The sequence below is a fragment of the Anas acuta genome, chromosome 2 (genome assembly GCF_963932015.1).
Source record: "Anas acuta chromosome 2, bAnaAcu1.1, whole genome shotgun sequence".
Lineage (NCBI taxonomy): Eukaryota > Metazoa > Chordata > Aves > Anseriformes > Anatidae > Anas > Anas acuta.
Genome location: NC_088980.1, coordinates 49,081,513 through 49,098,131, shown reverse-complemented (window position 1 = coordinate 49,098,131; position 16,619 = coordinate 49,081,513). Strand labels below are relative to the sequence as shown.

At 43.4% G+C, this 16,619-nt stretch overlaps 1 protein-coding gene across 2 annotated transcripts; it reads left to right on the top strand.

The window, feature by feature from the left end:
• Positions 1–4,473: 4,473 nt before the first annotated feature.
• NRSN1 (neurensin 1) lies at positions 4,474–11,696 on the top strand. Of its 2 annotated transcripts, none has more exons than XM_068674719.1 (3): positions 4,474–4,604; positions 8,954–9,151; positions 10,141–11,696. In XM_068674719.1, the coding sequence occupies exons 2-3, from the start codon at positions 8,963–8,965 to the stop codon at positions 10,537–10,539; spliced, it is 588 nt and encodes a 195-aa protein (XP_068530820.1). In that variant the 5' UTR covers positions 4,474–4,604; positions 8,954–8,962; the 3' UTR covers positions 10,540–11,696. The 2 variants fall into 2 exon arrangements, with proteins under 2 accessions (XP_068530820.1, XP_068530821.1); XM_068674720.1 differs by lacking the exon at positions 4,474–4,604 and adding an exon at positions 6,464–6,584 and having other exon boundaries at positions 8,958–9,151.
• The last annotated feature ends 4,923 nt before the right edge of the window (positions 11,697–16,619 follow it).

Sequence of the window (16,619 nt, the reverse complement as noted above, 5' to 3'; positions counted from 1 at the left end):
ATCCCCCAACCTCTCGACCTCCTCCTTGAGTTCTGCCACCAGGCGGACCAGGTCGTCCACCTGCTCGCACCTCACGCACACAGTCTCTCTGCCCCCCCGCAGGTGGTAGCAGCAGGCTCAGGCACTCCCCGCACCCAGAGACCTGAACTGCCGTAGTTTTGAGCGGGCAGTCGGTCTGGGTGTGTACAGACTTCCTAGAGAGCACTGTGCCTGGTGTACACCACTGCAGCTGAGCTGGCAGCAGACCGCCATTAGACGAGGTGTTCGTATGGGCAGGAGGGAGCGCTCTGCCCTGCCTGCCCACCCTCCCTGTTCCCTAGGGGCAGCTTTTGACCGGCCGGGGCGGGGTCGCTGCTAGGTCCGCCTACAGCTCGTTCTCGCCTCCTTCACCTCCCTCACGAGGGCTGCCGGGCCCTGGCGGCTCCCTTGACTGGGGTTGGTGCTGGATAAATGAGCCCTGCCTGTCCGATCCCCTGCTCTGCTGTAGAACGCGTCTGCCTTGGAGCTGATCGCCTCGGCAAATGGTGTGGATTCTCAAGAAAGCCCCTTCTGTTACCAGCTCAGGGAACAAGGACAAACTCATATAAAAAGATAATGGCAGAATATTTTTGCCAGATAGAGCATTTTCAAGAAAACTCTGGAAAATACAGCAATATTTGAAGGGCAAGAAATTTAGCACAGATTTTTATGCAATATCAATAGCCAAAGTACCTCAGATAAAACAGGAATGGAGCAGCTGGCAGTAATATGTCTAGAATCTGGGAAAAAAAAAAAAAAAAAAAAAAAAAAAAGCCTTCAATTTGTAAATTACCCTCCACATCATAAGTTTTAAAACTATTTAAAAGGAACAACAAGAAGATATCACTTGCTGGAGTTGAACGTACTGCAGGCCTATGGAAACCCTCTGAAGAGCCCTTCCAGATATCAACACAGGCCATCAGAATGGTAGTTTCATATTACTACCAAACAGAAAGAACATGACAGCTGCTGTGGGTCCTGGATTCAAGTCAGTATGCAGGGTGAATGGCAATGGCTACACCCCGCAGAACTAGCCTGTCTCACCAGACATTGGTCCAAAAGTAGTTGGAAGAGGACACCAATCCCTTTTCAGGCAGTAGAAAGGCAGGCAAGAACGCAACATGTTCATAGAGGTATTCATGACTCCTAAGGTAGCTCTGCATGTTCAGTTTGTACTTGGGCAGATTTGTCCTCCAGGTTTGTCCTCTGCTATCAGAAAATAATGTGGATGCAGGACATCATAAGATCAGCATCTGCTCTTAATTTCACATGGGAGAGAAAGGGATGCAAAATTGGCACCTTTCTCCTCATACCCTTTTCTCATTTTTTTGAACTGCTAGAGAGGCTGCAGAAAGAAGCATTACAGCCCTGAAATGACCTCTACCTTTCTTGCCACATTCTTCCCCAGTATTTCTGTCCACTTAGAGGTACCATCTAAACAGCAGCAACAGCCCCTTGCAGAGATGCAAAGCCAGAAGGGCAGAACAGCTATTAGCTCTTGATCCACATGGCCCCTGCAGTGGCAGAAGCTCTCCCACCTCTCTCCTGCTGTTTCTTTACAGAGAAGAAGGGTGGGATCATCTTTAGATACCTGAGCTCCTCTTTGTGGCTCTGCATGGACAAGTCTCATAAAGCTACCACGATCTATTACTGAATGCCGTCTGAGAGGAAGAGAGGTGTCAAGCAATTCCACACACATAGACTCATGTTGCAGCCAAACATGGAGACCAATTGAGGGTGGATATGGCCAGGACTTGAAACTCTGGATTCCCCATAAGCACCTGGAGGTATCCTTCCCTAAACAGCTATGTGGAATGAGGATTTGGCCTCTATTCTGGATCTCTGTTTTATTTTTTAAGTAACATCACATCATTTTGCACAAACAGAGACAAATAAAAGAAACAAACAAACAAAACAAAAATTTATTTTAAACTTCCCAGGTCAACTGAAGTTTTTCCAGGAAGTGGAAGCATTACAGGGCCTTGTTCTCCAGGTGAAAGTGAGCCAGACACTAGGAAAAGAAAGGCAAATGTGCCAATAATGTCACTATTGCAAAATTATTCAGGCCAAGGTTTTCTGCAGCACATGAAACTGAAGAACAGTCTCTGGAAGCTTGCCAAGGCTGCTAAGCAAATATGGACAGACATCTGCTACTCAGTGAACATGACCCTCATACCAATTGCAGTATTTTGCTACAAGAGAAACGCATGTTTCCCAGAAGCTGTAATTCCTCCTATTCAGCACAGGCTCCCAGAAGTTAACTAAGCTGTGTTCAGCAAGCTGGCTGTCATGATCACTTCACCTCTTAGCAAGGGAGAAGCCTGTAAATTCTATGGCAACCAACACCTACAGAAGCTCTTGACAGTACAGGACTCTTTCCTCTGAATGTTCACTATTGTCCATCACATACCTTTAGCACAACCACTGGAAGCTACAGAAAGCTTCCTTCTCCGAAAGTGAAAGAAATCAATAAGTTCTACAATTTGAGAGACAGAGACATTAAGCTCGCTCTCCACGTCACTCCCAGCTAAAACCTTCAGTATAAACATAGCCTAAGTTTTGTGAAAGCTGCAAATTTAGGAAAAATTTAGATTTGGAAATTCTTTCCTGTAACAACAGCTCACATTATGAGTCATAGGTATGACTTACATATGCTAGTATTCTAAAAAAAAAATCTTTACGTTAATGTTACTAATTTCTTGGTTAAATGGGACATTTATACTGCTCTGTTCAACATCTCTCGTAACCATGTTAATTTATACTTCAACCTCAGTTCCAATCTCAGATTGAGTTTATGCCCTTCCTAATGAACATCTGTAGCTTTCTCCAAAACCTTCTGCAGACATACCTTCTCCCCTTTCCCTCCTTCATTTATTAGTTTCAGGTGGTGTCCAGCTATAACACAGCCATCTTCCAGCTCAGCTGTGTGTGCTTTGTCCTTGAGAACAGTAACGGGAGCAGTGAACCTAGCAACTTCAACAGCTGCCACTAGCTGTTCACTGCTGGTGCTAAGCACAGGCAGGAGGGAACTCAAAGTCCATCAATAGCAAACAATATTGTCCTTTATTGACACAACACAGCCACGGTTGTATGCCTAAAACCCACCTTCCCCTCCCAGCCAAACGTGGCTGCATCCAGATGTGCACTACAAGCAACTTCTGAGATTAACAATGGTGAATCTTAAAGGTTGTTAGTTTGGAGTTAACGGCTCATTTTTAGCTTTACTGCGAATGTCCCTATTGCTACAATGCTAATTTGTCATAGTTTACTGAGCATATTCCTTCTGTGTAAGAAAACAAAACTGTACCAGTTAACACATGTATTTCATCTTGTAATTATCTCCCTTGTCACTATGTAAATAATCAAAAGCTATGTTTGTGAGCAGAGGACACCTCGTGTAGATTAATTACATTTTCTATAGAATACATCCACTTGATTTGGCTTAAAGCAGCATTCAATCCTAACAGTGATACTACCTGTAAAAACAGGTGTTAGCTGTCCTTACAGTACAAATAAACAGAAAATCTGTTCTGATATTCTGTCCTGTTACTTGTTCATTTATGGCTTCACTGTATTTTCTGGATTTTTTTCACAAATAATTGTCAGTTTAATGCCTTGTTAATTGCCTTGGGCTAGGGCATGCTAATACTACTCACTGATTACGATACTGCTCTGGAAGTAGCTGTGCTCAGGTTAGGAGAACCATGTTTGTCATTGCTCATGAACTGAAAAGGGCACGTCAGCTTTGGAAGAAGAGGATGGAACCCACATAAATGAGCATTTTTTCCTCTGAATGTACTCCCTTACTTCCACTTTTCATAGCCATTCTTAAGATTCCTAGTTTGCAATTGTTCAACATTGTTTTTTTGTTTGTTTTTGTCATCAAAAGCAGTTTGTTTTAAAGGAGCTTGGACATTGTTATTAATTAAACTACCATTCATTTTATTTTCTTCAGACACCATAGTGATTCAAACATTAAAAATAATAATAGTAAAACAATTATTTTTCCTTCCATTATTACTACCTCATTTTGCTTTAATGCACTTCCGTATTTCCTGCATGCAGTGACACTCTATTTTATTTTTTTTGTATGTATTTCAGTGTGGGATATTAAAATGACTCTTTAGCGTCCTTTCACGTATTTATTTTTATTGTATTTATTTTCCAGGGGAATCGCACGTTGCCTCTGCGGGATACACCTTAGCGTCTCGTCATGCCTTCCAACTCTTCCCTCTCTCCGTTCCCTATTCCCCCAAACTCCCTGCCTTGCAGCCAGCCCCTCCTGCTGACCCCACAACCTCTCGTTATCAAGGCAGACCCAGGACATCCACATCTTGCCCACCGCCACCCAGCTGAGGCCGCGCAGGGCCCCAAGGGGCTCCGTGCTCAGTGGGCGGCCGCCTTCGGTCCCTTGTCCCTGCGGGCCCAGCCCAGCCGGGTCCGTCCCGGCCGTGGGCGGCGTTGCAGCGCCGAGGCAGGGCGCGGCGGGCGCTGCGCGCTGGGGCCGTGCGGGGCGGCGCCGAGCGGGATGGGGACGGGGCCGGGCCGGGCGAGCCGCAGCTAGCGCCGCCGCGGCGGGAGGACAGGTAAACCCAGCGGGGATGTGGGGCTCCACCGGGCGGGGGGCGCGGAGCGGGGCTGGCCGCGGGGGGCACCGAGAGCCCCGCCGAGGCTTTCCTCCGAGCCCGCGGCCGGCCGGGGTCCCTCAGCGAGCGGCCCCGAGGGTCGGGGCTGTCGTGGGGGGGGGGACCGTGCCTGGTGCCACCGGGTGCGCGATGCGATGCTCGCTCCCCGCAGGGCTCTGCCTCCCCATCAGCGCGGTGAAATTGAGCAGGGAAGGGCATCCGCGGGGCCGTGGGGTGCGACTGCGGAGAGGACCGGAGAGAGGAGAGAGGGGTGTTCTCTCAGGACCCCCCCGGAGCCGGGGTCTGCTCCTGCCCCTCACCGCGGCAGTTGTGTGGGGTGCAGAAGTGGCATCCCCGAATTTGCTCTGCCCTCCTCGTCCCTTACGGCTTTTAAAATGTGACCAACCCTTCAGTGGGAAGTAATCCGAAGGAGCTGGAAAACGTATTGGGTAATTTTTCATGGATCGTGCTCATCTTTTTTACCTGCCTGCTTGCCAGTCCGGTTACATCTCTGTGGATCGGTGGGGAATAGTAAAGCTTAACGTAAACAGGACAGCTTTTGCCATGGAAACAAAAGTTGCTAGGGGATGGGTTGCTTCTACGCAGTGGCGTGCGCTGAAGCCGCGGTCATCTATCCCGCATGTTCCTAGACATCTTGGGTTTAGACACTGAAAATCTTGTAAAATGACTTCCTGCGGCCTGGGTGCGTGTTCTAGGCTCGTGCTTAATGCAGATTTGAGTAACAGTCAGTCTTTCTTTCCAGCAAGTTTCCCAACATCTCAGCGTTTAGTTTCTCAGCCATGAAGGTGAGACATGCAAATAGACATCAACACGCAAGAGGACATATCTACTGCAGTATTTATTCACCCAGTGTAAATCGATGCAGGCACTAACATTTATGTAAAGCTGCTTTTTCCCACCATGCTCTGAGTGTTTCAGTTCCTCTGCCTCATCAGTACATAGCAAGAACATAATGTTTACACTGCAGCTGAGAAAAGAGACCATCTTAGGCCAAATTACCAGACTGCTTCAGTGAGTCATATAGGGCTGGGAAGCCTTCTCTTTTTTCCTCTCTAAGGGATGAGATTTTTCCAAAAGGTAGGGGATTATGTTCAGACTCTTCCATTTATAATAAGTAAAGAAAATGTGCAGTAGCACTCATATTATGCAGCGCTTGAAAAGGACTAATGATGCCGACTAGATCAAGTTTTTTTTTTTTCATTTTGAAAGGTCATAGTACTTGATGTTGTCACAGCTCTTTCAGACAAAATATCATTTTCTTTTGTCTAGTATTCAACCTCCCAAGCTCTTGTTTATCATTTTGCTCATATGCCTGACCAAAACCACCTATTAGCATTTTAGATTGCTACAGAAAAAGAATCTGTGTAAGAGAAGTGATTATGGGGTATGGGGTTCTTGGAGGTAATTCATCATTAGAAACACCAATCCTCCCTACATCTTTCTCAACAGATAAACATACAGACAGTGCAGTGAATTCAAGAAAAATCTATTTGTATAGGTTTCTGTCACATTGCATTGAATCAGCAACTTTAGTTTACTACAGTTACATTAATTTAAGAAAATCCAAATTCATCAATGTTTTCCACCTTCTTTCCAGAATTCTGGAACAAAAAAAATGTTCTAAAATTGTTTTCTGCTGGTGTTGGGTTCGGTACTTCCCTGCCTTGACCTTGTCAAGTCAATTACATCCAGGAAAAGTGCCTCCCATTCTGCTCATTGTGTGACACTAAATATGCTCACCTGAGTACACTAAATTGGCAACCAGTTGCATGTAATTTAAAGAGGTAGCTCTAACATGAGAATAAAAAGCAGAGTAAGGACCTGAAAGCCTGATTCTCTGTGGAGTTTGATTGACCTCTTTATTTTCTTCTCTTTGTGATACGGGAGATGCAGTACTTCCTTACCAATAACCAAAGGCAGGTTCAGGTATATGGGCATAACCTGCTCCTAAGTGATATTGAGGTATAGGCTGTGTGTGACAGTTGAGGTGGTTGTGGTAAAATACACTGTAGCACACTGTGGCTTTGTTGCGATGTGCAATCCTGAGATTAGGTACACTGAGATTAGGTACAGTGCTTTCTCAGTTTGGTTCTAAGTTCAGCACCAGTTTGGGATTATTTTTGACAAATGGCATACCTAACTCCCCTCATTCTTTGAATGGGCATGGATAGTGGGTACATGACAACTAAGTGACTTTTTACTGTCTATGAAGTATTTAGGAGTTAACTAGGAGTTCAGAACACTATTCTTCTAGGTTAAGCCACTTCTTGCTTTTATTGAATATCATTTGCTACTTTTCCTTTGAATGGTGAAGTTTTCTATGATTTCTCATGGAAACGCTCAAAACGTACTTTCCTGTCTCTTGTCATCTTGGAGAAATCTGCATATAGATGATCTTGCCATGCTCTTCTTTTACCTTGAGGTAATGTCTTTTTTATCTGTAGTGGGTAGACAGAGCTCTCTTCATTGTTTGTCAAGTGGAAATTGGCAGCTATTGAAGAAATGGTGGCAGTGAAACAAGAGGACTCTTTCATTTCTTTTTGGTCAAGGAATAAATAGAAGGAGAAACTTCCAAGGGAAGCAAAAAGACCACCGTTGTAAAAGAACAAGCAGACTTGAAAACCAGAATAATTTCCAGAGGTTTCCCCATAAGGGTGCAGATTATATGCATGTGACAATGTCATGCATATCCTTGTCACTACTATCTTGTTGCTGTATCAAAAAGAACTATGGATCAAAACTTCAGAGCATTGAAAAAGTTGTTTTTTTCAAGCTCTTTTATCAATGTCATCTTTGCTATAACTTCTCTGAGAGCCTTGAAACCTTGCCATGAATCACAGTAGAGAAACTTGCAGCCATAAGATGTTGAGATCATGTAATCCCAAACTAAATGCATATTGAATATACAAAGTAAATGAAAACCAAGATGATTAGCAATTAAGAGGAGACAGTGAAGCCTTCTCTCACTGGGCCAAGGATGCAACCAAATTCTAAAAACTTAGGTCATCATCATACCAGTGCTGATTTCCAAACCAGCCAAGAGCTCCAGCTGGCTGCCATTACCTGTTGGCACATTCTGGCTTCTGCTGAAATTAAATGCAGCAGTATCTATTTTTTTTCCTTGCATAAACAGATATTTAATATCCAGCAAGATCAAACATTACTGAAGGGCAAAGGGACTGCAAAGCTGTAAAACAGAGGTCCTAGTTGTGATGAGCACATCAAACCTTCCTTCCTCCCCTCCCTCCAAGTAAAATTGCAGTGGCTGTGGCAATCAGGTGAACCAGTTGAAGCTGTTTGAAGTTGATAAATTAAGTTGTGACATTCAGATGTGGGTAGGAATTAACAGTTCCCTTTGGACTAAGACTTTTTGAACTCCTTAAAAAGAAGCCATTCAGTTTAAATAATACTGACCTATTGCTCAAGTTTTTGAGGGGCTGGTATTACTTTAATGAATTCACTAGCATCATACCTGTGCAAGTTCAGACCTGCATACTTAAATACTAATTTTCTAAGTTAGGATAACTTCAGTGAAGGGGAAAAAAAAAAGCAGTTTCCATAGCAGGCAAAATTCTTATTTCATTAAAGTCAGCGGGACCTTGGGTATTGAATTCTCCAAGGGAGCAGTAATTTGCCACAAATTCAGTATTTGCATTTCATTCTTAGGTGAGCACATCAGTGCTGTTGTGCCATTCCATTTTTTCATTTTTAACTATCTGTATTTAAGTGCAGGATACGGAGAGTTTCAATCTGGTTAGGACTTACCTTGCCTGCATTTCTTATGGCTAGGAATGTTACATCAGCACACAGCCTTAAAGTTCAAAAGGTCAGGTAAAATCGGATTTAAAAAAACAAACAAACAAAAAACAAACAAAAAAAACCAACCAACTCATCCAGCAATTTGAAAGTTTGTAAGGCTGCAAATGCTAGTGAACTGATAGAACTAGAGTCGGCATCAGAAGCAATTTGAGCCCTAGAGGGATGATGGCTTTTGTTACCTGTCATCTTCTGCTTTTTTCAATCTCCACGGAAACCCAGTAGCACACTAGTGTGAAGGATGGGGACCAGGCACCCTACATATGGGAGGGAGTGTTCATGCAGCATCTTTAGGCTGTGCTGCACCAAAATGCTCAGTGCCCTGGGCTTGCTTCAGCTGAGTCATTGCACACATTACCAGGCTCATTACCAAGGCTGTTTTTTTTTCGTGTCACCTGGAGCGTGTGTAGCTAGCTTTCATCTCCTGCCACGTCAATAATTAGATCTGCTTTGCATGAAACCTCTCGTTGCAGGTAGGAAGGATGAGCTCCTATGCTGACATCTGCGGGACCAAGCACACGCAGGGCAGCACTGAGGGAGGTTACCAACGCTATGGAGTTCGGTCCTACCTGCATCAGTTTTATGAGGACTGCACAGCTTCAATATGGGAGTATGAGGATGATTTTCAGATCCAGAGATCGCCTAGCAGGTGGAGCTCTACGTTCTGGAAGGTACTACCCATTGCTGGGTGCTGGAGAGAGAAACTCCTATGTTGAGATACTCGTGTAATTAACGATCTTAGGGATTCAGTTGTTCAGGTTTCACTGAGATGACTGAGTAACCATCTGTCTTAACACAAAAGTGTATGGGTTTTGTTTGTTAGCTTTTATTTTTTTTAAACCAAGATACATCAGCTTCCAGGGGAGTTCTGGGGTTTTTGAATCCTCTAGCTTCTCTGTCACAGGGAGCCACATCACTGAAACCTCAAAATCTTGTTATGGGCAGGGTTTTCCAAATTCAAGAGCTTAATAGTCCTGTAAGATAATCACAAATGGCAATGGTAGGTTAACAGTGGAACCATGTGAACTGGAGATTAAGAACAACAGTAAGATCTCCATTAAGATCAGGGAACTTCAGAGAGTCTGAGAATACCAGAGGTTGGAAGGGGGCTGTGGAGGTCATCTAATCCAAACCTTCTGCTCTGATGGTAGCCCATCCTGTGTGAATCAAATTTTGTACTAATGGGAATTGTGCTAGGAATATTCTGTGAATTCTTCATGGCAAGTTGTGGATATGACACAGACCATCATTGGGGACTGAAGAGCTGGTGCTAAGCACCACCTAAAGCTAAAAAAATAATCGGTCACGCAGTACTGGGGTTAAACTGTGATCCTTCCTGTGACAGGCCCCGCAGTACTGGGGTTAAACTGTGATCCTTCCTGTGACAGGCCCTTTGGACATGAGGTGCTATGTAGAAGTATAGATATGTATTCTGTATTCTGTTGCCAGAAATGTCAATATTGAATTATGAGAGTTGTTAAAAGGTAGTTCCTCTCTATATTCTAGTTCCAGTAGAGCCACCCAAAAGGAAAACATCAGCCGTTGGTTACAACAAAAAACGTATCTGCAAGGCACTGTAAAAGATAAATGTTCTCTAGAACTGCTTACTAACAGTAAATGAGAAGGCCATATTCATTGTTTAATTTTCTTTGTCTTCCAGGTCGGACTCATCTCTGGGACGGCTTTTATGCTGATAGGTTTAACGGTTCTTGTAGTGGGTTTTCTTGTGCCACCGAAAATCGAAGCTCTTGGGAAAGATGATTTTGTTGTGGTGGATACTCGTGCCATTCAGTTTAATGGGTCCCTTGATATATGCAAGCTGGCGGGAGCAATCTTGTTTTGCATTGGAGGGACCGCCATGTCAGCATGTCTGTTGATGTCTGCTTTTGCTAAAAGTTACTCCAAAGAAGAAAAGTACCTCCAGCAAAGATTTAAAGAGAGAATAGCAGATGTAAAAGCCCATGCAACCCCAGTCACAAAAGCGCCAGCACCAGGAGAATCAAAGATACCTGTCACTTTGTCCAAAGTTCAAAATGTCCAACCTTTACCTGAAACCTGACCCTTTGGTTTTGTTTCTCACTTGTAGATCACTTTAATGGAAAATATCAGCTGTTGTTGGCATACGTGCTAGTCAATTACAACATCAAGTGCTCTGCTATACAAATTCACAGCTGATTGGGAAGCTGTTCCAGTGCAAATTTAGGATTCGGAGAAGTGAAATTATGTGATTAGACCTGTGACCAATATATGCAGTGTATTCAAACATTTTAATCTGTGTTGAACCAGTAAGTCCTTGCAACAATGATTAGGTGTCTAGCTTACCAGATTGCATCCCTAGAAAATACAAGGTGCATTTATGACAGCTGTACCAGGAATACCTTACATTGCACTGTTTAAAGTTTAGATGAGTTGGTGTTTTGTTTTTTCCTGTCTTTAAAGTACTCTTTACTCTGCCTGGTTCTGCTGTCCAGGGAGCCAAGGTTCTGCCCTTGTAATGTGCACTTGTCCTCCTATCACATGCTATGGTCCTCAACGAAGTAATAATGCACAAGTAAAACATCCATGACATTGGAATGTCCTTAGTTTGATCTTGGCACACTTCGCTTCCCAGTAAGGTTACTTTCTGGGAAAGGCAAATTATACTTGTTCCAGAGTTACAGCTAGCTGTGCCACTGTTCTCTTAATCATTGTCATAGTAATAAAAAAAAAAAATTAAAAAAAAAGATAAGGAATTCATATGAAAGGAGGAACATCATACTTGTCTATCTTTGGTTTGAAATTGTTTCTACTCTTATGTTGTGTTATGTTTGAAACACATACAGGTAGTTTCAGTTTTGGCTGGGTATGGATTACTAGGTGCGGTTTGACATGCCCAGGCCCCATTTTCTGTCAGTACGTTAATGCCATGTTAGATGACTTTAACATACTTATCTAAAGACATTTTGAAATGCTGTTTATATTTTTATAGATGATAGAAAAAGTTATGCTTACCAGATACATTTCTGTAAATGCTTTCCTGAAGACTTATACTTTCATTGAAGACCCTTGATTATTTTCTCACCTGGGGCAATTATTTCACTGTCTTAATCTATGGATTTAAATTAAACTGTTTAAAGGAGGATGTGACATTTGTATTCTCTGACAATATGTGCCACCTATAGTTCTGTCTATTTTTTGAATGGATTGAATAAAATTCTAGGCGTGAGCCAATCATGACATTTGTGAAAAATCTCTTTCTAGTCAGACAAGTTTCTCTATGAATCTAATATTTCACTTGGAAAGGAGAAATTGGTGGTCAAAACTCAGATGCAGTCTGCATTTCAGCTTTCTTACATGAGGAAATCACTTTGGTGCTGGATCAAAAATTTCCGGCGTGGTAATGCCAGGTATGTTGTAACAGCTATGCTCCCGTCCTTGATGATAAAACATGTCATGTTCCATTACTCAGTTCAGACTTCCATGACATAAATAAACCTGAATACATGTGTAGGGAAGTTTCAGCTGAATCTGTAGCAATTACCATGGCTGACAATGGCATCAGAAGTAAAATTTTCTTCTGAAAGAAGTGAAAACTGCCTATCTAAGCAATGCAAGTGCAGTCTCCAAGTGTTAGCACTAAAGAGATGTCCAACTAAGAGCTTGTCACAAGCACATAACTACATAGAATGAAATGAAGTTGGTTTTGGTGCTGCTTACACCCATATATTACAAGTGCAAAAGCACATTGGACCCAATGCTTAAATATAAGATTGTAATCTCAGGGTAGAAGCAGATGAAAATAGTGCTAAAGAGGAGGAGAGTGATAAGACGAGGAGCTGTGTATTATTTTAAAGGAAAGCCAGCAAGAATTTCATTATCAGGGATGAGCAGTAGTGATTACTTACGAGTGGTATATGGAAAAGAGCCATTGCCACTGCTGTTTGTTAGTTACTTCAGGTGGAGAGAGTCCTTATCAGTTTCTTTTCAAGCTGGGAAGGATTTTGTTTACTACTACTTGCTTTCACTGCTGTTGGGTTATCAGTATGTGGGCAGCAGAGAGTCAAGCTGTCCTGACCTTTTCAATGCAGTTTTTAATTAAAAATTGTGCATGGAGGAGATGTGACATTTTAAGTTTCACAGTGAAGGAGATTGGAATGATAACTCCCGTAGCTATTACTGAGTGCATCTTTCCATGCACGTTTTGTTAATGCTGTACTGAAAGTTGTACTGAAAATCCATTTGGAAAAGAAAGCCCAGGTTGGGCTTGTTTACCCAAAGTAGCTATATGGGAATACGGTTCTCCTGTAAACACACTCCATGCATAAATACATACAAGTGTTGTTAAATTTTTGTCCATAGGACAGATGACCTGACAGTGCATGGAGCTGAAACAGCCAACAGGCATTTGGTCCCACGGTGCATCGCTCCTGCAGAACTGAACATCTTTGACATTGTGAGAAAGGATGAGTCATGCACGGCATTACTCAGGTGTTAAGGAAAAGAAAAAGCCTCAAGGATCTTACCGAAGCTTGCTGGGATAGGAAATGTGTCAGGGATTTAGCAGCAGCAAAGCTGCTGACACTGTAACAGCTAATGGTACCGCACACACTTCATCTTGTTAAACCCTTGTTTCAGTTGATTAGAGATTTTCCAGCAGATTTTTTGACACCTCTGAAGGCTGAAATCCTTCACAACAGAGTTTCTGATCCACACAGGGTTTTTCTGGAAATGCTGAGCATAAAATTATTTTGTTTATATTAATAAGTCATACACCAGAAAGTTTAAGGCACATTAGAAATGTTTTTGAGATTTGATTCCTTGTAATGTTTTAGCACCTTCAGCCTTTGGTGCAGGAACTGAAATGTTGGCAAAAGAGCAGTGGTGATGTGCTTTCTGCTGTTCCCACAGAAAATGCTGGTGATACTTCCTCCAGGTGGGGAGCAATGAAGGGCAGCCCAGCTCTCTGGGAACTTCCCAGTGAGGCTAAGGACAGTCTGCCCTTGCTCATATCTTTTCCCTGCCATATATATTTTCCCTTTTCCCATGTCCACTGAATCATCACTCCACTCCAGGACTGCCTAGGACTTCACCTCCTGACATTGGTTGCCATCACCTTTCCAAAGGACATATTACCGGATTAACTAGTGCAAATAAATCATGTCTTGAACAGCGGAGACCTTTTTTTCCCCACCTACTGACCTCCTGATAAACAGGTTTCTGTCAGTTTCTTCATGCTTATTTCTTGCCCTTCTAGCCTTATTTGGCTTAAAATTATAATGAAACCCCTTTTAGCCCAACACCATTTTCTTTGCAATTGTGGCAAAAAAAAAAAAAAAAAAAAAAAATCACATTTTTCAGTCTGACTGGTAATCAGTGACTTGATTAATACTTGCTCTCCTGATCGTTAGGTCTGCATCCTCTACCACACTGTGCAAAAGCTCCTCTTCACATCTGTTCTTTCCTCCCTGCTCCAGGTTGCCTTGACCCCTCTGTTTTCCATTTGTTCCCAATGCACAGTGAATCACAAGCTAAGGCAGAGAAGCAGAAGTGTTCTCTCCTCCTGAGCTGCCTATAAGCACATTTAATTCTCCAGTTTCTGCTACAGCCTCTGCCTGCCATTTCCAAGTATGAGGTTTGCAATTATGCACAAGTGCAAGCAAACAGCTCTTCATGAGAGCAGCAGCAGCAGCAGCATCCTGACCAGCAGCCAGAGGAGAATGAGGCTTGACAGGGAGCGAGCAGCACACAGAGCCTTCACTCTGGGGAGGGCTGCTCAGCCCCCCAGGGATCTGAAAGCCCTTAGAGACAGCAAAAGACTGCAAGAGCCAAAGTTGGATGTACTTTGCCCGTAGCCTTCTATTAAAGGGCTAAAATAAAGGAGTTAGCACTTGAGCTCAATCAGCACTGACTGGCAATCCTGCCATTGCACGGCAGGCTGCTCTCTATGCTCACACTGCCCAACAGGGTTAGCAAGACAACACGATGCTCCTTGAATGGGCTCTGGAGGCACAGCCTTGCCCCCTCCTCATCCCACCTCTCTCACTGCTCTCTTAGTGGTGTTTTTAGTGGCGTTTTTAGGGAGCATTAAACTGCTCCAGCTGGTTGGGGTTAATGTCCACACATCATTATAGAAGTGATGTTTGGGTTTTGCCAGGTCATCCCCACAGCATCGTTTGCCCCCAGGGAGCATCACCACATATGAGGAGACCCATGTAGGATCCTCCTGTTTTCAGTATTTAGAGACTCTTTGTGCTCCTTATGGAGCCTTCTGATGCCTGGGCAAACAATCCGCCCACACCCTCATTTTCCTCAGCTCTTATCTGGACACAAGGCAGACCACACAGCATGTGTTTCCTGTATTAGTTCACTTGATGTACATTAAGCAGGGCAAAGCTCAGTTTTGCTCTCAGATAATTTACAGAGGGACTGTTATGAAAATAATCTCTGCATATTAACAATAAGTCAGGCAAACATTTCTCATGGCCATGCAAACAGAAAAAAACAGCAAGCAAGCAACTGGCTTTATTGTTTTGTCTAATAGTTTGCAGCTGGTCTTCGAAGGCCTACTTTTTCCATTATTTACCATTTATGGGTTTTTGCAAATAAAGATGGAAGATCATTTTTAAACACTCCTAATAAGCCAGTCAATTTAATGGTACACCAGATATGCTGCTCCAGTAATCACTTGCAACTTTAGGCTGATGTCTAGCTAACGACAGCCTCCAGTCTAAGGTTATGAGGATGAGATGGAGTGAATCCTTTCTGGAGCATCATTATTTCTACATGCCTGCTTTCATAACGACTTCAGCACCTGCTGCCCTTTCTTTCTCCTTGCCTTCTTCAGCAGCCTCATGCCCTGACATTTATTTCCTAAGCCCTGCATCTATTTACAGCCACAGTGGCAGGGCTGTGGAAGAGATGTCCTTGAGGATGAAATCCCCAGCCAAAAGCACTTAAGAGGTTTCACTAAACTTACTTCCTTGTCCTGGGATAAGCCACATGGTCAGCAGACTTTTAACAATGAACCCTTTGGTCACCTTGAACTAGGCCTTGTGTTTCATGAAAAGAGAAATAGCCTTCACTCATTTCCCATTCTCTGTGGATAGCAACTACTTCTATCCAATGGGCACAAATCCTAGACCTTGGCTAACCAAGTTAATTCCTGTTTCTTGCTAACTCTAAGGGAGCAACATGAGAATGGCAGAGGAAAGTGCAAAGCTCATTTTTTTCCTAGGACACTCACTTTGCACCAACAATCTCTAACCCGCAAATAATGTAGAACACAGGCACTATTTTTAAGAAAGATGATTTCTCACAGCCAAAGTGGAAGAAACAAACGCAGCAGAGAAACAGAGGGATGGTGTATGGTAATGAAACCATGACCCATGGCAGGAGAGGAAACAAAGCTAACTTCTTCACAAGGATACCAGCCTGGGTATCTGGAGCACATTACAACTGCTCATCTCTAACACCAACATTTCATCACTGGTGCAGAGGAGATTTAAATCAGACCTCAAGTGAAATCAGCAGTCCTTCCCAGCTGAGACAGGCAGAAAAATCTGCATATCAGTGAGTGCTGAGGACTGAGTATATTTTCTTTCCTCAAGAGCAGGAGAAAAAAGCAACAGCACGTGAAAGCATCAAAGAGATGGGACCCATCTCCTAGGTGTGCCAGAGAGTCCCACCAGGACTATCTCTGGCTGAGCAGCAGCAGCTCCCCTCCAACCAGCTCAGCTGCAACTGTGCAAGAGGGAGTCTCAGCCCCTCTAATCAATTCACCTGGGATGGGAAGGTGAACCAAGATGAGGATGAGGGCTCAGATGGTCACTACTACTCCACAACATATACAGCTACTGCTTCATCCCTGGAAGGGAGAGAAATAAGGCTGACTGTGACTCGCTGTGACAAAGCGAGTGGTGATGGCTGAGCTGCCAACGTCAAACTTGCCCCCATACTCCTGATAGCCATGTTTGTCTCATCAAAATTTTATCTGGTAAGCAGCTGGGCCAGCTACCAGTATGCACCAGGCATAGTCACAGTGTGGGTGAGTCTTGCTCAGCTACAGGAGAAAGGGGAAGGTTGGGAACAGTCATGAGGTCTTAATGACTAATTTCTGTAAGAATAACCTCTTAAATAAAATCCTTTAAAATTATGCTTTTT